General features: G+C 46.8%; 1 protein-coding gene across 2 annotated transcripts in view; it reads left to right on the top strand.

Moving 5' to 3' along the window:
- The window catches only part of GMPR (guanosine monophosphate reductase), a 53,979-nt gene that overhangs the window by 10,595 nt on the left and 22,059 nt on the right, over positions 1 to 21,325 (top strand). For both annotated transcript variants that reach the window (XM_075142754.1, XM_075142753.1), the window contains 2 exons: positions 13,551 to 13,632; positions 15,996 to 16,102. In XM_075142754.1, coding sequence (XP_074998855.1) covers positions 13,551 to 13,632; positions 15,996 to 16,102 — 189 coding nt within the window. The remainder of the gene's footprint in view (positions 1 to 13,550; positions 13,633 to 15,995; positions 16,103 to 21,325) is intronic.

The following is a 21,325-nucleotide window of genomic DNA, read 5'->3' as shown; positions in this document are numbered from 1 at the left end:
AATCACTCATTAGGTTGAGGATGTGAGAAGAAGCAGTATTCAAGTCTCCTGAGTGTCTCGCAAATGCAGCACTGCCCCCCAGAATCAAGAGTAATGGTCCAGTGGGCTGTTCTGCTGTAGCACAGCGTCATGTGCTTGGGTTGTGCCTACTCGCTGAAGTCTAAAGCAAAACTTGAGTTGACATTCATGATGGAGGGTCAGAGCCTTTATATTACAGTAAGTGTAGTCCTTGTTTATTAGTGTAATGGTAGACGTCAGAGTTCTTCCATTTCACTGGAAGTCTGTTTAGCAAGCTAAGATATCTTTGCCAGCAAGCTTTGCCAAGTTTTTATCCTGAATTTTTCTTTTTGTAGTGTTCTCTGTTCATTATACAGAAGAAACCCTAGGGAGGGGAGCAGGGAGTGTGGCAGGAAGGAAAAGGCTGGGGTAGGGGCACACTTGCAGATGCGGTAGCACCCACAAGATGTGGGCCAGGAAGGGAGGCAAGTGGAATCTCAAAGCAGGAGCAGAGGGAAACAGCAGGGGCCAGAAACTGTTGTTCCTCTTGGAGTCAGTAGCAGAATTTCTCAGGGCCTTAATGGAGGCAGAATTCAGTCAGAGAAAGCCATGCAGACTGCTCCAGTTTAACTCTGGAACAAGCAGCAGAGTGAATCCAGTCATGGTGTGTCCACCAGGGCTGGTGTCTCAGGTCAGGGGTCAGCTGGGATCCTAGGGTAGGAGACAGTGATGTTGCCGAGGCTGTTTTGGGTCAGTCACAATACTGAGTGCAAACACCCACTTGGTATGGCTCAGCCTCTCAAAGGGCATCATCTCTCCATCTTACGGTAAAGCACCCCTTGCTTTGGTGGGTGGAAGTGTCCTTTGGCAGTGTTCCTGATAGTGTGGAGGCACAGACTGTGCTTTCCTCTAGGATACAAGAAGAAGGTTTGAGAACTGTTGTCACAGACACTTCTCCCCAGCTTGATCCATTGCCATTTGCCAGCAGCTTTCAATCAGTGCAGCAGTATTCCTGTCTTAGTCAGTGTGAGTCGATATTTATAGCAGGCTTTTATGAGGCACAGTATCAAATGCCTGACTGAAATTCAGAGGCATTGCCCTAACTGTGTTCACTAATTTTGTGTCTTTGTCAGAGAAGCTGTAGCCTTTATAATCCTGTTAGGTAAAATCTTGATCCCATTAAAGTCAGTAGTGAAACTCCCTTTGACTTTTCTGAGGCCAGGATTTCCCTCAGGACACTGACCCACAGTTCAGTCATCCTGGATACTGCTGGAATGAACCAGGGCGATGCTCACTTGAAACCTCACTCTGAGTGATGGTAGAGCTGAATGTCGCCTTGAGTGTGTAAGGCCAGGCCCACAGCCAGGGTAATTTGTTATAGCCCCTAATAACTGACCGCCCTGAAAGCATGGTAGTTTAGCTGACTTTCAGTTGTTACTGATGCTGTATTTTACTGCCAGGGGTAGCAAAGTTAGATTAGCAATAAGGTAGTTATTGGGCTATATCTCTTTCAAGACAGCCAGTTCTGCAGCAGATTAGAAATGCATCGGTACATGGGCTCATCGTTAAGATGACCATGGTTTTCACTAATACAGTGCTTCCACCAATTACTATGTTCCCTGACTATTGCCCAACTACACTACAAAATATATTGTCTGTAGTGGCTTCTTTGTACAAGTTCCAATTACTTTACTTCCTTTATATTCTTAGTTAATTTTAAGGGGGTTTTACCTCTGTAGTCTCAGTCTTTCTATATTCACCTTTTCACATTTTTTTTAGTTGAAGTATTTTGGCTTTACTTTACAGGTGGGGCTTTCAAAAGCCCTTTTGCCTCTATTCATACTGGCATCAATGGTAAAGCAAGCATTGGTTTCAGTGGAAGTAGAGTTCAGCTGGATGTGAGAAAACAGCTTTCCCTGCTCTTCAGCTGTGATACTAGGGTCTCTTCACGTACAGATAGCTGTGCCTCTCTTACAGTGTTTTTTTTGTGCTCTCTGCGATCTGCAAAAGGTACCTAAAAGAACCAAGCCTGTCACTGGCAGGTTGAAGTCTGCTCTGTAGAGCTCCATGTCTTCCCTGAAAATTTGTTAAGAATCTGCAGATTCAGAAAGACAGAAACCACTGATGTGTGTACATGCATTCCAGGAAAAAATGTATGCTGGGGACATAAGTTGCTTTTCCCTGCTAGGATGAGCATTTTGAATCCACATATGCAGTTCCAACATTCTCTAGCAGTAACTTAACATTAAACGTCTGGTTAGCATTTCTGAAGAGACAGTTTGACAACCCACTATACTCTGCTAATAAGAAGACACTGCTGTGTAAGTTAAATACATATTTGATCCCAAATCTCATGGAGCCACTGACTTTAATACCTGTTTGTTCCTGTTTATGAATCTGTTGCACGTAGTCCAGTATTTCATAGAATCATAGAATCATAGAATCATACAGGTTGGAAAAGACCTCTAAGATCATCGTGTCCAACCGTCAACCCAACACCACCATGCCCACTACACCATGTCCCTAAGGGCCTCATCTATACGTCTTTTAAATACCTCCAGGGATGGTGACTCCACCACTTCCCTGGGCAGCCTGTTCCAAGGCCTGACCACTCTTTCAGTAAAGAAATTTCTCCTAATGTTCAATCTAAACCTCCCTTGGCGCAACTTGAGGCCATTTCCTCTTGTCCTATCGCTAGTTACTTGGCAGAAGAGACCAACACCCACCTCGCTACAGCCTCCTTTCAGGTAGTTGTAGAGCGCGATGAGGTCTCCCCTCAGCCTCCTCTTCTCCAGGCTAAACAACCCCAGTTCCCTCAGCCGCTCCTCATAAGGCTTGTGCTCCAGGCCCTTCACCAGCTTCGTTGCCCTCCTCTGGACACGCTCCAGCACCTCCATGTCCTTCTTGTAGTGAGGGGCCCAAAACTGAACACAGGATTCGAGGTGCGGCCTCACCAGTGCTGAGTACAGGGGCACGATCACCTCCCTGCTCCTGCTGGCCACACTATTCCTAATACAGGCCAGGATGCCATTGGCCTTCTTGGCCACCTGGGCACACTGCCGGCTCATGTTCAGCCGGCTGTCGACCAGCACCCCCAGGTCCTTTTCCTCTGGGCAGCTTTCCAGCCACTCTTCCCCAAGCCTGTAGCGTTGCATGGGGTTGTTGTGGCCGAAGTGCAGGACCCGGCACTTGGCCTTGTTGAATCTCATACAGTTGGCCTCGGCCCATCGATCCAGCCTGTCCAGGTCCCTCTGCAGAGCCTTCCTACCCTCGAGCAGATCAACACTCCCGCCCAACTTGGTGTCGTCTGCAAACTTACTGAGGGAGCACTCGATCCCCTCATCCAGATCATTGATGAAGATATTGAACAGGACCGGCCCCAGTACTGAACCCTGGGGAACACTGCTCGTGACCGGCCGCCAACTGGATTTAACTCCGTTCACCACAACTCTCTGGGCTCGGCTGTCCAGCCAGTTTTTTACCCAGCGAAGAGTGTATCTGTCTAGGCCGTGAGCCGCCAGCTTCTCTAGGAGAATGCTGTGGGAGACCAAGTTGTTCACCAAGTTGTAATGTGCTGCGTGTCATACTGCACAGGTAGTCATCTGCCTTCCTGATGTAAACTGCTTCCTTAATGTTGTAAGCAGCATGCTCTCCATCACCTCACCTTGGAGTGTACAACACTTAGTATAACAAATTACCACTGAGCAGAAAGGAAGCAGCACTTAGCTGGAAACACTGTACCTATTATATATTCTTTATTTCCCGACTGTTCTATTTTATTTTATTTTATTTTATTTTTAATCAATATCATGCAGTTTTGAGCAAAGTTAAGTGGTCCTGTGTCATAGACCACAAATTGCTGCCTAACAGTATCATTGTTTTTATAAGTGCCTCAGGTGGTGGCTTGTCAGCTGTTTCAGGCTAATAAAAGGGGGAAGTAAAATTCATTAAAAATAAATAAATGGTGAAATAGGAGCAAAAAATCAGTAAGTGGAGAATAGGCCTTGCCCAACATTCCCTGGGTAGCTCCTGTTGACTTCAGCAGCAGTTTTGTTTCAATAAAAATTAAGAAAATATTAAGTGAGGATTTTTGGATTTGCCTTCTGCTCTGCCCATATCAGTACTGCTACAAACACTTGATAAGTCCTGGAATATCATTACATAAGAGGTTTTCTGAACATCTCTAGATCCTAAATTCAGATCTCCACAAATGAATAGACCATCTCAGTACAAGCGCAAAATGGGTGATGTGGGCAACTGGACTCATGTTTCATGCACGTTTATTTTGTGCAGTTTTTCTAGTTAGGAACATGCCGTAGACATGAGACAAGCCACAGAGCTGAAATCCAAACCATACTTGGTTTTCAAACATCTGATTGGATGATGGGCCTGATGGGATTCATCCCACAGTGCTGAAGGAGCTAGCAGATGTTACAGCAGGACCCCTCTCAATCACCTACCAAAGGTCTTGGGAGTCTGGGGAGGTCCCCACTGACAGAAAGCTAGCCAACATTATTCCAATTTACAAGAAGGGCGTGAGGGAAGACCTGGGAAACTATAGACTTGTTAGTCTAATCTCAGTAGCTGGAAAAATTATGTAGAAGATTATACTGGGGGCTATTGAAAGACATTTAAAGAACAATGCAATATTCAGGCATAGTCAACATGGGTTCACAAAGGAAAAGTCCTGTTTAATTTGATATCCTTCTACAATAAGGTCACCTGCCTAGTGGATGAAGGGAAGGCAGTGGATGTAGTTTTCCTGGATTTTAGTAAGGCTTTTGATACTGTCCCTCACAGCATCGTTCTGGACAAGTTTTCCAGCTGTGGGATGAGCAGGTACACGGTGCGCTGGGTGAAGAACTGGCTGAACGGCAGGGCGCAAAGGGTTGCAGTGAATGGGGCTACATCTGGCTGGCGACCAGTCACCAGCAGTGTTCCTCAGGGCTCAATTCTAGGGCCAGTACTGTGCAATATTTTTATCAATGATCTGAAGGCAGGAGTTGAATGCACCATTAGCAAGTTTGCTGATGATACTAAACTGAGAGCTGCTGTTGACTCTCTCGAGGGACAAGAGGCCTTGCAGAGGGATCTAGATAGATTGGAGCATTGGGCAATCATCAATGGCATGAAATTGAACAATAACAAATGCCAGATTCTGCACCTGGGATGGAGTAAAGCTGGGCACAAATATAAATTGGGAGAGGAGTGGCTGGAGAGCAGCCCTGCAGAAAGGGATCTGGGGGTGCTGGTCAAAAGCAGGCTCAAGAGGAGTCAGCAGTGTGCCCTGGCAGCCAAGAGGGCAAACTGTGTCCTGGGGTGCATCAAACATAGCATAACCAGCCGGTCAAAAGAGGTGATTATCCCGCTGTATTTAGTGTTGGTGCGGCCTCACCTTGAGTACTGTGTGCAGTTCTGGGCCCCACAATTTAAAAAGAATGTTAAAGTACTTGAATGTGCCAAAGGAGGGCAACAAAGCTGGTGAAGGGGCTGGAAGGCATATCCTATGAGGAGCAGCTGAGGACACTGGGTTTGTCTAGCTTGGAGAGAAGGAAGCTGTGGGGTGACCTCGTTGCTCTCTACAGCTTCCTGAGGAGGAGAACTGGAGAGAGGGAGGACTGATCTCTTCTCCCTGGGATCCAGTGCCAGGATGTGTGGGAATGGCTCAAAGGTGCGTCCCTCAGGGGAGATTCAGACTTGACATGAGAAAACATTTCTTTACTGAGATGGTGCTCAAACCCTGGAACAGGCTTCCTGGAGAGGTGGTCGATGCCCCATGCCAGTCAGTTTTGAACAGGCATTTGGACAATGACCTTAATACCACGCTTTATCTTTTGGTCAGCCCTGAAGTGGTCAGGCAGTTGGACTAGATGATCGTAGACCCTTCCCTTCCCTTCCCTTCCCTTCCCTTCCCTTCCCTTCCCTTCCCTTCCCTTCCCTTCCCTTCCCTTCCCTTCCCTTCCCTTCCCTTCCCTTCCCTTCCCTTCCCTTCCCTTCCCTTCCCTTCCCTTCCCTTCCCTTCCCTTCCCTTCCCTTCCCTTCCCTTCCCTTCCCTTCCCTTCCCTTCCCTCTCCCTTCCCTTCCCTTCCCTCTCCCTCCCCTCTCCCCTCCCCTCCCCTCCCCTCTCCCTTCCCCTCCCCTCCCCTCCCCTCCCCTCCCCTCCCCTCCCCTCCCCTCCCCTCCCCTTCCCTCTCCCTTCCCTCCCCCTTCCCTCTCCCTTCCCTCTCCCTTCCCTCCCCTCTCCCCTCCCCTCCTTCTCCCTTCCCTTCCCTTCCCCTCCCTTCCCTTCCCCTCCCTTCCCTTCCCCTCCCTTCCCTTCCCCTCCCTTCCCTTCCCTTCCCTTCCCTTCCCTTCCCTTCCCTTCCCTTCCCTTCCCTTCCCTTCCCTTCCCTTCCTTTCCCTTCCCTTCCCTTCCCTTCCCTTCCCTTCCCTTCCCTTCCCTTCCCTTCCCTTCCCTTCCCTTCCCTTCCCTTCCCTTCCCTTCCCTCTCCCCTCCCCTCTCCCCTCCCCTCCCCTCCCCTCCCCTCCCCTTCCCTCTCCCTTCCCTCCCCCTTCCCTCTCCCTTCCCTCTCCCTTCCCTCCCCTCTCCCCTCCCCTCCTTCTCCCCTCCCTTCCCTTCCCTTCCCTTCCCTTCCCTTCCCTTCCCTTCCCTTCCCTTCCCTTCCCTTCCCTTCCCTTCCCTTCCCTTCCCTTCCCTTCCCTTCCCTTCCCTTCCCTTCCCTTCCCTCTTCCCTTCCCTTCCCTCTTCCCTTCCCTTCCCTCTTCCCTTCCCTTCCCTTCCCTTCCCCCTTCCCTTCCCTTCCCTTCCCTTCCCTTCCCTTCCCTTCCCTTCCCTTCCCCCTTCCCTTCCCTTCCCTTCCCTTCCCTTCCCTTCCCTTCCCTTCCCTTCCCTTCCCTTCCACCTTCCCCTCCCCTCCCCTCCCCTCCCCTCCCCTCCTCTCCTCTCCTCTCCTCTCCTCTCCTCTCCTCTCCTCTTCATAAGGTTAAAGTCGCAAATGAGCTGTGAAAGTTTGACGCCATGGCTGAAATGCGTTTTGTATCCCATACAAACATGGCCAATTGATGTATTTAATAGAGGAGCTGTGCAGCTTGGTTTCAGTGGGAAAAGGGGATGTGAGGGCAACAGCAGCAATGGGCTATTTTTACAGTTTGAAAGAGTTGTTGTTTGCCTCACCATGCTTTGGGCATGGATCCAAATGTTCTAGGTTTGAAAATGACCAACCTTTCCACCACACCAGTGTAACCTCTGCTCACTTGTTTTTTCAAAGCCTGTGTTATTTCGATGGTGGTCTATTGGCATTGTCCATCCCAATCTATGGCTCTGGTTACACTTTGGCTTTCCCCCAGGCTGCGGCTGCTGAAATCATCCCCCTCCACCCCCCTGGAAAAGGGTCTGAGTCTAGCTAGTGTCAAGTCCCTGGCCCTCCTCGCTGCGTGGCCTCATGGACGTTAGCTCTGGGGCAGAGAGGGGATGGCTAATAGGGGTGGTCTCCGGGCTGCAGGGTTGGTTTCTGCCATCGCCTGAGAAAAGAGTAACAGCACTGGGTTTGTCTTTGGGAGCTAAGTGGCAGAGGACGCATCAGGGACGCCCAGCAGCTGTGCCCAGTGCATGGCCACCAAGGTCAGGGACAGCCTCTGGGGCCCCGTGGGCACAGGGACTGCTTTGGGACCAGCACCCCAAAGGCCTTCCTCCGAAGGATGCTGGGCAGAGGGGCAGTGGGCGGGGCTGTGGCAGGTGGGGCTGCGCATTGGAGGGGCCCTGTCAACCCCATGTCACACTGCCACCACCCGGCAACGCAGCAGTCACAATGCCCCAGGGCAGGATAAAGGGGGCATCCTCCAGTGCCTTGCTGCCAGCCTGCCTGGCTTCATTGTTGGGACAGAGCTGGCCCAGGGGCAACCCACAGACATCTGAGAGGAAGTCCTTGAGGAGTTGGCGGAATTACTTGGAGGAGGCTGAGGGAGGAAGACCAGAGGCTGGACGAGGCTGCTGGAGAGGAGAACAACCAACACCTGGAAGTGTCTGAGGATATCAGGCTTTTTCAGCTGGAAAGCAGTGGCCAGACCAAGGGAATGCCTACTTGAGTAGCACTGCAAAGCTCTCTGTCCTCATCCCCTGCAGACCCAGAGGCAGCAGCCGTAAGAAATGGGATGCAGAGATGTTGCTAGGGGTCCCAGTGCTTTGGAACACCCGCTGGTGTCCTGCCAGGCACAGGAAGGATTCTTGCTCCCGAGGTCGATCAGGCCAGGGGCATTTGGCCACTCTCGGAAGCCCCTGAGATGGCTCCAGGTTGAGGGAGAATAGGGCTTAGGCATCTCCTGGGAGGCATGATCAGCCTGTGGGACGAGGAGGGAGGTCTTGCTCACATGCTCAGGGAATAGCCGATCACCAGCGCTGGGGTCAGGAAGGAATTTTCCCCCGGGGCAGATTGGCACTGGTCCCCGGGGGTTTTTTGCCTTCCTCTGCAGCATTGAGCATGACCACTTGTCAGGGTAGGGCTCCTCTGGTCCATTTTGGCTAGGTTACTGCCTGCTGCTCATGCACCACGAAGATGGCCTCTTGTGCCCTGCAGCTGGGGGGAGGAAGGCTTTTTTTCACCCACGCTGGGCTAGCAAGTGTCCCCAGGGGTTTTTTGCCTTCCTCTGCAGCATTGAGGGGCCCTTGCCAGGGCTCCTTTGGGCCGTTTTGGCCAGGTGCCTGCTGCTCCTGCTCCACGAAGGTGGCCCTCATGCCCTGCACCTGGGGGGAGGAAGCTTTCTAGACTCCCAGGGCGGGCCCCCAGGGTGGCCCCCCGCGGGTTGCTTCTTGTCCTCTGTAGCATTGAGCACAGCCCCTTGTCAGGGCTCCTCGGGGCCTTTTTGGCGAGGTTCTTGCCTGCTGCTCTTGCACCTCCAAGGCGCTACTTGGGCCCTGGCTCCCTCGGGCTCTCTTGCCCATTGCAAGTTTGTAGCAGGAGTGAGCTCTGCTCTTCCCTTGGCTCCATTTCCCCAGGGATTCTTGCTTGTGCAAAACAGCCTGTGCTTGGAAGGGCTCCAGGCTTGCTGCACCATCAGGAGCTGCCACTTTTCAGCTCTCCCTGCATGCAATACAAGCACGGGGCAGGCACGAGAGCGCTTTTCCTGCATCGCTGGCCAAGAAGCACAGCAGAGCAAGTTTTGGAAGGCAAAAAGTATGCTTGTCATCGATATGTGTCCTACTTTGGAAAATACCCCACGGTACCACACAGCTCTTCTTCTTTTGTGTGTGGTCAGTCCTGATCCTCATTCTTCAAGTTCTCACTCTTCAGGAAACAGGGACTGCTTGGCCTGTATTCCTTCTGCTGCTTTCTGTAGGTCTGTGACTTGCCTTTGCCAGACTGCAAGGAATGTTTTTTCAAACTAAACTGAAGAATGCATCAGCCTGCTCTTGGCTACACATGCATATTTTGTTAATGCTTGTGAGCATCAGCTCTGAAACAGATTCAGAAAAATAAAATAAAAATAAAATAAAATCCTGCTTCTGCTTGTAACCTTTGTGATAATGTGTCCTTGAAAGTGTTTTTGGAGCTGAAAAATCCCTGACATTTCAGGCAAATAACAGTCTCATCATTATTCAACTCATTGTGAGCACAGGCAATAGAATAGAATAGTTATGCTATGTTATGCTTACATTTCTGCATGACAAGCTATGACCCAGGTCTGAGGGCTCCATTCAGGAGAGCAGCTCTCTGCAGTGCAGGTCCCAGGCCCAGCCAGGAGAGAGGGGCAGAGATGGCACACCTACAGCATCGCTCAGGCAGGGACTGAAGGCCTCAGGCTGAGCTGAGACACCACTGAGTCCCCAGGGCCCTTGGCAGGAGATGGCATGGGTCCCAGGGGAGGCCGGTCCCAGCCACTGAGGTCTATGAGCACCCCCAGGACCCTGGCAGAAGTAGACCTGCACTGCTCATATGCCCTCCTTTAGACATGGATGGCTGGCCACTCTGGAGACTGAGTATTGGGCTAGATGGACCTTCGCTCTAACGGAGTACTGTTGTTCTCTGGCTCTTTTGTTTTATTATGTTCTTCCAAGGGAAAGAGTTCAGGCATTTCTAAATCAAAAAGATTTGCAGCCATTTAGTGCCGGAGCACTTCCTGCTTCAGACTTGAGGGCTTGATCTTTGAGCCTCGCTAGTGTCAGAGGTGTGGGTTTTTTTCCATCATGTGGAAACCCAGCTAAACTGGATTAACATAGAAGACTTTCAAAAACTGCAGTTCACACATGCTTTTTGCATATTTCTTCAGATGGTCAAATTATCTCGAGACAACTCACAGCTCTCACCCCCATCGGAAGATACATGCCTCCTTCCCAGAAAGTGACAGAGCCAGTGCCTAGGATGGGACATGATTACCCATTCAGTCCCTTCTGCTAGTGCAGGGCTGGGAGGAAATGTCATCTGAGATTACCTCAGCACGTACTTCCAGGGAAAGGAGGACATAGGAAGAAGAACAGAATAGAATTGTTCAGCTGGAAGGGACCTACAATGATCATCTAGTCCAACTGCCTGACCACTTCAGGGCTGACCAAAAGATAAAGCATGGTATTAAGATCATTGTCCAAATGCTTCTTCAACACTGACCGGCATGGGGCATCGACCACCTCTCCAGGAAGCCTGTTCCAGGGTTTGAGCACCGTCTCAGTAAAGAAATGTTTCCTCATGTCAAGTCTGAATCTCCCCTGAGGGATGCGCCTTTGAGCCATTCCCACACATCCTGGCACTGGATCCCAGGGAGAAGAGATCAGCACCTCCCTCTCCAGTTTTCCTCCTCAGGAAGCTGTAGAGAGCAACGAGGTCACCCCTCAGCTTCCTCCTCTCCAAGCTAGATAAACCCCGTGTCCTCAACCACTCCTCATAGGACATGCCTTCCAGCCTCTTCACCAGCTTTGTTGCCCTCCTCTGGACACATTGAAGGATCTTAACATTCTTTTGAAATTGCAGGGCCCAACTGACAGGATTGCATTCCTGTACCATCTTCCCCCACAGTACGGGAAGGCAATTATTACAGCTATAGCGAATTTTTTTCAGGATGTGCTATGTCAGCATTCATTTGCCGTGTGCGGCCCTTTGCAGAGAGGAAAGCATGGTCTTAAAATGTACTGGTTACTGGTTTGTTTATAAGTGTAACTCAAAGCATAGGTTTTAGCTCATAAATCACGTGTCGTTTGAAATCCTTGCTACTTAAAGACTGTCGTTTTCCTAAAAGCCCTCTGCACAGGGGGCACTCCTGGCAAGGGAATTCGTCTCTAGTCTTGCTCTGCCTGCTGATCCACCAGATTCACATTTGGACACATGCAGGGGGCCTGTCTCATCACAATGAGCTTGCATCAAAATGTTGAGATTCTTTAACTGAATAGACATAGTCTGGCAGCTTTCTGCACTCATTGCACCAGTTTTGCAAACTAATTACCATGTGTGTGTTAGAAGACTGTTTTTCATAGTTTCTTTTATTAATTAAAAAAAAAGAAGCTCCTTTGTATCTGAATAACATCATCAGTAATCTCATCACACTGACATTCTCAAGTGGTTTCAGGTGGACATATAAAAAGCAAAAATCTTCAGTCCTTCTTTGCAGCTACCTTATAGGCACATAGGGACTCGTAAGGAGAGGCAGTTGCCTTTTAGTGTGTTTTAGATGGCCACCTGGCCATCTAACTCCTTACCCACATCAGCATGATCAGCAACAACCTTCCTCTTCACTACATGCCTGCAGAATTCATTTAGAAACTCAGCAACCTGTATTCACAGTCCTGGAGGGTAAAGCTTATCCCCACAGACAGCAGTGCCACGAACTGCATCGCACTGACCCACCAGTGTTTTGTCTCTTGTAGCTTTTTCAGTTCTCCAAGGAAACTTCCAAAATGGAAGCTCAGTTAATGCCAGCTGTGGTTATTTCCTTTCCTAGGAGGAGATATCAATTTCTGAAGTGCCTAGGCTAACACCACCAGCTTCATGCTCAGACTCCACCCCAGTCTGTTGCTCACCTGGCCGGTGGAGGGCTGGATCTGCTGGTCGTGACTGTGTGGAGCTGGACTCCAGCAGGCTACTGATGGGTGAAAGCTCATTAACACATCTCTCAGGCTCCACCCTTCATGCTTTGATGCCATCAAATGTATGAAATGGTGAAGTTCTTGATCAGGTCTTTTGAATTTAGATTGCAGAAGACCATGGTTCAAGAAATGTAGGTTTCCTTGTCCACATCATATTCTGGATTTCATGGCATCCATGAGCCAGAAGAAGCTGTGTCTCATGGTATATTTCTACAGCCCCCATACTCCCTACCAACTGAAGCTCTGACAGAAGAGATAGTTCCTACATCAGTAAAGCATACGTGAAGAACTGCAGAGTAGAAATAGGTAACTACGTCAGGTGGAGCACCATGAGTTTCTGCTCCAGTTTGGAAACATGGGAGTAGGCAAATGTTCCTGGAGGCATGAGTAGGTCACGGGGTGACTGTGAGCCACGAATGTGATACAGGCAAATCCATTCTTGTGTGTCAGGCAAGATATTTCTGTAGGAAAGGCAAGCATGGTGCAAAGCCCTGGTGAGAACTCAACTGTACCACTATGGACAATTCTCATTCCTCAGGTTCAAGAAAAATAAATTCTGTCTGGGATGAAGGCAAACAAAGACTAGGCAGTTGATTAGGGGCATGGAGGGCCTACAGATGAAGATGACTCAAAGGCAAAAGACAAAGACTGAGAGGGCTGCCATCGCTTTCAAGAAAGGTATCAAGGATGAAGGCCAAAGGAGGAAAAGAGCTATGGAAGTGCAGGAGAAGGATGGTAAAGAACACTTCAGGACAATTCAGGACTTCTTTCTGAGAAGACAACCTCACCATAAACAGCATGCGCTCTAAATCTCTGCAAAGTTCATACAGAGGGAACCAAACCCCTTTCTTTCACCTCTGGTATCACCAGAACCAAATGAATGTATATGGTATAAATGCCCTTATTTACATAGTCTGAATGTACATACCAATTTTGGCACCAAAGTACAAAATGGCAAGAATAGTACCTTCCTTACTCTGTCAGTACTCAAAATACTAAATCCTAAAGGAAAAAGAGATTTGCCAGGGTTTTGAATAAGATCTGAACATCTTCCCACAAAGTGAAGTAGTCAAATAGGATGGAGGGCTATAGGCTGTTCAGGAGGGGTAGGCAGGGCAGGAGAGGTGGAGGAGTTGCACTGTATGTAAGGGAGAGGTTTGACTGTATAGCCATTACAGTTAGGGATGATGTGGTTGAGAGCTGCTGGGTGAGAATTAGGGATGGAAGACAAAGCAGATACCCTGATGGGATCTTAAGGATCGGGTTTACTGGACCAATCATGAAATTCATTTGACTGAGAATGTACCTGTATGATTTGTTTAATCTCTGTGGCATGCACAATGAACAATATGGTGAATGTATTCTTCCTGACTCTGTATAGTTCAACTCATAAAAGCTCTTGATAAAACTCTACATTATCATCATTGGTCTTTACTGCAGTAGTCTTGAAATCTCCCATATATGTGATATTGTTCCTTCTGTCTAGGCAGGCAATGTGGTGACAGGAGAGATGGTAGAAGAACTTATTCTTTCTGGAGCAGATATTATTAAAGTGGGTATTGGACCAGGTAAGTCAAATCCAGTCAAATAAGGGTGACTTACGGTAACGTTGGTGGGGGAGTTGTCCAGATGGAACCAATGTATAATACTGTTTGCTTGCCCATTAGAATGCCTAGACCCACTCGGGTCAATAAAGTAACAGTGCCCTTCCACATGGTATATTTAAGAAATACATGGGCAGGGTGCTAGTGTATCGTACAGCGAAGTGTTACATATTCCATCTTCTGGCAGTGAAGATGACTATTACTGGAAGCAATAATGACTATTATTGGAGTGGCCTGAGTTGCTGACATTATCATTGATAGTATGTGTTGTGTTTAGGAACACTTTTTCTAGCCTGTTGAAAAGAGGCTGAGTCATCCCAGCTCAAAGGATACTGTGTTTAGGAATCCACTTCTGTCAAGGAAAGATAGGTTTCTAAATAGCTTTATGATTTGTGTTCTGAGGTTGCCCATCTTGTCAATGTCTTCAAAGATGAAATGGCATTAATTAAGTGTGAAGTATGGATAACATTGCCTCTACCTGTTACTATTGCCCAGGAGTTATAAGACTTACATCAATGCACTTATATGTTACCTATCACTGTAACATTCCCATGGATAAATGGGAGGACCCTAAACTTCTTACAGTGTTTTGCCTACCTTCCCTTCCCTAGTATTGTTGTCTGGCATATACTGCCATATTGTCTTCCCTTTTTTCTTTCCCTCCCTTGTGCATTTGTTCATGTGCTCCTTCCTGTTGCTATTTGCTTCATAGACTGCAGCTGTGGGGTCACCATGCATGGGCTAGATTTTAAACTGGCTAATGCAAGTGCCACTGACAGTATAGCTGTGATCAGCCAGGGCAGTGCAGGCAGACTCTACAGTGCCAAACAGTTATGGTTCATGAATGGATAATTTGAGCAGAACAAATGATGTAATAAAGGTTGCAGTTGTGCCCAGGAAGACAGCAAACAACAATAAATACTGCAAAATACATGAAGAATAAACAACAGAGATGTCATGGTGCAATTGTCACAGGCAAGTTCAGATATAAAAGAAGAAATATTATAGTCTGTAGCCTCAAAGTGGAAATAGTTAGGAGTAAATGCTGTGTAGCCCTCTCTGCAGATCTTCCTGAACAGATCTGTACAAGTTGACCACCCAAAACCACAAGTAACAAATGTTCCTCACAGAAGATCAGATCCTGAGGCTTTTTTCCAGACAATAGTCCATTCTGTGGAAAATGGCAGTAATTTTAAAGCATTACGTATATAAGTACATACCTACCCTGTGGAGATTATTTTAAAACTAATTTTCTTTCTACTTTGCAGAAATACTTCTCAGTGTTTTCACCTTGTCAGTTCTTTGAAAGATCTTTGGAAACTTTTACTTTACTGGTAACTTGAGTATACCTGGATATCAGCTGGGTGAAGGGCTCCAGATTTCACTGCATTTGGTTTATAATTTGTTTTGAAATTGTTATCCTGTTTATGGTCTGTATCCTAAATTATAAGACTTGGACTGGCAAAAAGCAGTCCTTATTTTGACTCTTAATTTAAGGAGAAAAATAGAGAAGGTATTCCAAAAGATCTATAGCCACGTTACCATGTTGAACTATAATTGAAGTGTGTTTTTTATATATATGTATATACCTTTATTTTTATATATACATGCACCATGTATGTGTATAAATAATGTAGTTTAATAATCAGATATAATTAGTATATTTCCTGTAATATTGCCCTATACAGCTTTCTGATGATTACTTATCTCACTTTTTAAATGCTGTGTGCTGATTTTCATATATTCCCAACTATTGCGATCAACCAAATATTTCTGCTTTAAGTATTAGGCAAAAATGGGTTTCTCTCCCTTGTGGAAAATCTGCACCAAAAAAAGAAAAAAAGCACAGATTTTCCCTGAGAATTATTTTAAAAAACATATGTAGAAAAGAGATACAGAAATATTTATTGGAAGAAATACTCAGGTATTAAATGCTGCTGCTGGGTCTTACGGGTTGTGACTCTGGTCCTTTCGTCCCCCTTCCCTTCAGGAATCTCAGTCAGATTTGCTTTCTCACGATGCAGTAATTCTCTCACCAGGAAGCATTACTGATGAGACCTAAACTGGGAATTGTGGCCCTGAAGAAGAAAGGGGGGATATTAGTCGCCTCAATTACAGGTCCCATGAAGTGGTGTGATAGCATGTCAAAACTCAAGTTCCTATGTGTTCCTTTTATCTATGAAAGGCCAACACTGGCAACAGAGACTTCTTGAGGGAAAAAATAATACAGATAGAAACACATCTTTTCCACAAGAAAAAGAAAACAAGCGGTATCTTTTCTGTCAGCCTAATGGACTATGTTTTTTTCATCTCATTCTCTTGTCTAGGTTCTGTGTGTACCACTCGGATTAAGACGGGAGTAGGCTATCCACAGCTAAGTGCTGTTATTGAGTGTGCAGACTCAGCACATGGCTTAAAAGGACATATCATCTCTGTAAGTAAATAGCATCTACTCTCAGATTCCCACTGTGCAAATCGTTGTGGAATAGGAGAATCAAACCATCCAGTACCCTGCATGTTAAAGGCTATCCTTCTGTCATCTCCAGTTGACTCCTGTACTAGCTCCTAGGATAGTCAGTGGAGATTTAAATTTAAAGGAACCAACTCCCTCTAATGTTTAAAAAGACTTGGGCACCTCACTTCTGTTCGTGCCTTTGGAAAGCTGCTTCTTGGTCCCTGAATGGAGTAAGCTGTTATGTGAACAGAACAGAAAGCTTGATAGTGTTTTCACATTGAAGCAAACAGTCATTCCCACGAAAGATTTCTGAAAAATGAGTGAAATGTAAACATGGCTTTCCCCAGAGAGTGGGACTGAGGGACAGGCAGGCAATAGATAGAGTGGAGTAAAGGGGAGGTGAAACGATATGAACCCATCTGTGCCCTAGAGGCTGGATTGATTCAGATAGCATCCTCACAGAGCTCTCTGTGCAGGGGCAGGAGTGTTTCAGAGGTGGCTCTGTTGAGCACAGCTGGCACGTGAGCCACTTACGTTCTCACAAAGCTCTGGGGAAATAATGAGCCTGTGGAGAAAAACGAGCATGTATCTATACTGCCTGCTAATGGCAGCTTCCAGTCTACCAGCAAGACCAGATTCACCTCACATAGAAAAAGTAAATCTGTAAGCATGGCCTCAGACTGAGCTAGACTGCAGCCTACAGCACCCAAAGGTCCCGTGTGCTTAGGCACGCCCCGCCAGTCAGCGTGCCCCTGACTGTGTGAGGCTTGCACAGTCTCTGCCTCTGTGTGAGGCAGCTGGTCATCAGGAAGGCATAGGGGCCAACCAGCGTGCTGTGCTCACAGGTACCCTCACAGACAACAGTCTCCCTCTGCGGCCCTAGAAGAGACCACACACTGAATTTTAAATCTACTGCCAAGTAAAATCACTGGAAGGCCCTGATTTGTTCGACCCAGTTGTGACTATTATCCATGTGAGGAAGGGGGTGGGTTGTGTTGTTGAGGAAGGAGGGGAGAGGAGAACAAACTGACTGTGGGTGGGCAAAGGGCTTGACTGTATTTCTTGGAGCTGTGGGTATAATGGAGCAGGAAAACAAGTATGGGTTACAGTCGGATCTCTCTTGCTCTTTATTGTTAATGCATATGCATTCCCTCCTCCCCATGGCTCCCCTATATGAATTTTGTAGAAAAAAAGAAAAGCAGTCTGTGATTTTATGACTTGGGCAGTATTACAAATGTTTATGTCTATAGCAGACAGCAGAACATGTGTTCAATAGAGCATGAAAAACTGACTCATTACTATTAAGGCTGGATAACTATAGGTGTCATTCTAGCGGTGGTGCTCAGAGACCCATCCTAGTTTTGCAATAATCATTTTCTGCTAGCAACCCTCAGAAAAATGTTATTATCCTGATTTTACAAGAAAACAGGGAGTGTGTGTTTAGACTTTTGAAAAATGAGATGGTTCTGTACTATTCCTCTTCTCCTTTCCTGCTTTGGGGATGGATCAGTTCCTGACCTGCTTAGGTCATGTTGGCTTCAGTGAGCCCACACCTATCAACCCCCTAGCCATTACAGGGGGAGTATAGGAGGGCAATTTAATACCTGTCTGCTACAACATCTGGGACAAGAAAATTACCTTCAGCTGTAACTGGGGTCTCTAACACCACTCAACTTAACTCTCTCCCCCAAGCTAAGGAGACTAAAGCAAGGGGAAGGATATTATGCCTGAATTCTGCAGCATTCAGATAGGTATTGGTGTGTTTATCGGGGAAAGAAAAGGCTGGACTGCATGGTCATTGCCAGAACTCTGGCAAGAGTATCACAAAAGAGAGGTATCCTCCTGAGGGAAAAACACTGTATGGGAGCAAGCTATTGGGTCTAGTGGCAACAAGTATACATGGCATCCCTCAAAATGTCTCACTACTGTCATTATGTAGATTCAGGAAGGGGCATATGCTACCTGAGCCAAATACTCTATAGGCAGAGTATTACCACGGCTATTTACATCAATTCAGTAGGAGAAAATACGTCCAGCAGTTTTTTGTTATATTGATATGGAAGTAGCAGGAAGGATGTGAAAAGATTCAAAGCCTACCAGATATCTTCATGTCGATTATAGCTGATGGTGTCATATGGGTTAGAACTTGGGACGCTTTCTTGCATCCACTTCTGTCTTGTCCAGTACCTTCATCGAATTGCTCCTCTTTCTTGTTATGTTGGCTCAGCTTACCTATAAAAGGAAAGGAGTCCCACTCTCACGGAATGAGAAAGTGACGGTGCTGAGCACAGTACAGGTACTGTAAGGAACATAGCACATTTGAAGCCCATTCTGCAGTAGCTCTGCTAGGATGGCAGCACAAACGGGGATTTTAAAAGTTTGTATTACTGAAGTGATCATGTATGATTTTTGGAGCTGATACGTTGACAAAGAAGGTGACAATTTTTAGGCAAACATGGTAGTCCAAGTGAATGCCTGGTGTCTCTCTAGAGTCACTTACACAGAGAAGGGGGAGGTGAAATTGCACCAGTTACTTTCCTCGTGCTAAATTATCTTTAAGACTCAAAGCTCACCTCAGAAATTAATCTTTCATGACTCACTGAAAGAAGAGAGGAAACCCTGTCTAAGATACAGGCACTGTTTCTGTCCCCTGCTATTTGTCTGGGAGCCAATAGTCTCAATTTTCATTCTCGCTAATCCATGGCCTTGAGAAAGTGCAGCAGTGAGTTACAGTGGAGGGGCCATTTAGCAGGAGAGCTCCTTCAGAAACGCCCTACTTGAGATAAGGTTTCTGTTTCTTGTAGGTCAGAGAACTACTCTGCTGGATAGAGAGGCAGTCACGTATTCTAGTAAGCCAGCAATGTGGGGAATGGAAAGCAGCCTTGCATGTGTCGTCTCTCATTTGGCTATCATGTGATAGAGATCCCTATTTCCCCTTCACCCTGCTGGGGTGATGGGCCACCAGCATTCAGCGAAAAGGATGACTAAGGGGTTCTTCACCCCGCTACTGCCATACCATCTCTTCCTCCACACAGAACACTTTCCACACAGAAATATGCCCAGCATATGTAGTTCAGAATAAAGCACCGCATGTATTGTTTCTGCTTCTGTATATGCCACATACTTTATAGATCTTCTGCATAATAAATAGCTATCTGTTTGCTGATACTGTAGGAAGGGCTGGTTATACAGTTTATTGTAAAGGTTGCTTGAAACATATAAATCCTAGTTATAAATTTATTATAAGTTGTATATAATATTAAATATTAAACCAGTTCATACTGGTTTTCCATACTGTATTTCTCTTCCTCGGGCTAAATTTTGTTGTTGTAAAATGGTTTATCTTTTCAGAGAACAAGACTGGGGAAAATAACATTATTTTAGCCATGTTAAAATAATACAGTTGACTGGAAAGCTGTTTCCCCCTCTCCTTCAGCTTAGCACCCAGTTGTCTCAGAATCATGCCCTCTACAGGCCCCAGGGCCACCCTTTCCCATAGGCTTACTTCAGAATAATGCCAGTTTTCCTGAGTTCACAGGGGGATTTGTACAGATACATTTCCCCAGGGCTCTGAGGTAGAGGCTGAGCCTGCAACAAGCTCCGTGACTGAGGCCCAGCAGTTCTACAAGTCATTTTGAGTCCAGAGCCAGGCCCCTGTTGGGACGAGCTGAACTGCAAGGGGAAGCTTCCCAGACAATGCAGCAGAAGCACAGTCTTATGTTCTAAACAGAGCGCTTGATTTTTCACATGGAATGGAGTGGTTTAATGCATATAGCTTTATTATATAGCATCTTCTGGCATAACTGCTTAGTATGTCCCCTTTTTGTTTCCCCTTTCTGTGAATCATTAAATTTACCTGCTTATGTGAAGTAAGTGGAGACATCCACAGAAAAAGGGTGCAGTGAATCATCATCATCATTGGTTCCTTTAATCTTAAATGGTAACTCATGAGCTTTTGAGAAAGTCTCTTAGTCTGCTCAGCATTTTGTAATTTGGTGACATTCAAAGTGATATTTTTTGAAGCCGATGATTAATGATTACGTGCTAAGGCCCCCATCCCCATGGTACTTCCAAAAGCATAAAGCCTCCATCGCTGCCACTACTGGGTTAATTATAAAAGTCAGACACTGGGCCGCCCAACGAGAACAGACTGAAACCCATCTACCAGAGAGCATTTATAGCCAGCCTGTCTCAGTCAGACAAATTCCTGACACTACTCTTTGAAGATTATTAGACCCCTCTTTCTACCTCGGCTCTTCCTCCCCTGACACATGCACATACACTCACACCCTCCTCCAGGCTCTGACAGACTTGTCAGAGGGAAAGAATTGCACAAGCAGAGCCCTTAACAGGAGAGAGAGATTCAGCTGTCAGCCCAGCACGCCTTTCTGGAGCTGACAGCAAGAGTGTCTAGCTCAACAAAAGGCATAATGTGCTGGAGGTTATCAGCAAATGGAAAAAAAGCCTTTAAAGTTCTACCAGGCACTGTTTGCAGTGGGATGCCCTTTGAAAAGCCACTCGCTTTCGGATCCACCTGCTCAGTTTGTGTCTGAATCCTTTTCTGCACACAGGGAGGTTCTAACACTCAGCCCCACTGCCAGCTACCCGTGAAAGCCAGCTCTAAAATGGCTGATGGTGGGGGTGTCTGGCTGTGCTCAGCCGCAGGTCGTACACAGGCATTCATTTCTGCCAACAGGGAGGTGAAACAAAATGAAGTAACCATACAGTCTGGGGAGTAGCTTCAAAAGCAGGAAAGCTGTCGGCAGTCTGCAATGGACCCTGATCATGAAAGGAATGGGGAGCCCTCTTGGTACAATGACTGTGTAGAGTAGAAGGATCTTTCATCTGATGCTCAGACCTTTACAAAACCTAAAGAACCATAGCACATAATGAACTCTGCTATGTGCCATTCCTTTTTCACAGCCCCTATCACACATACATAACTTCCCTCCCCTCAACCGAAACCCCCTCATCAGCCACTTCTTTGCTTTGCACTGAAACTGAAACACATAGGCGTAAAATGCTAAAGCTCTCAAAGTGCTGTTGTTTCTTTACCAAACCCATAGCAAACAGTAAGGGGTATGATGAGAGATTAATTTTCACTTACCAAAGATTAGATTACCCAATTTGCTTAGAGATTATCAGATCAAAATCCAACAGAGCTGATGGTGTATTTCCTCACCCCTCCCACTGTGACCTTTT

The sequence above is a fragment of the Calonectris borealis genome, chromosome 2, assembly GCF_964195595.1.
Source record: "Calonectris borealis chromosome 2, bCalBor7.hap1.2, whole genome shotgun sequence".
Taxonomy (NCBI): Eukaryota; Metazoa; Chordata; class Aves; order Procellariiformes; family Procellariidae; genus Calonectris; species Calonectris borealis.
The sequence above is the reverse complement of the archived record's forward strand: the minus strand, read 5'-3'. Positions and strand labels throughout refer to the sequence as shown.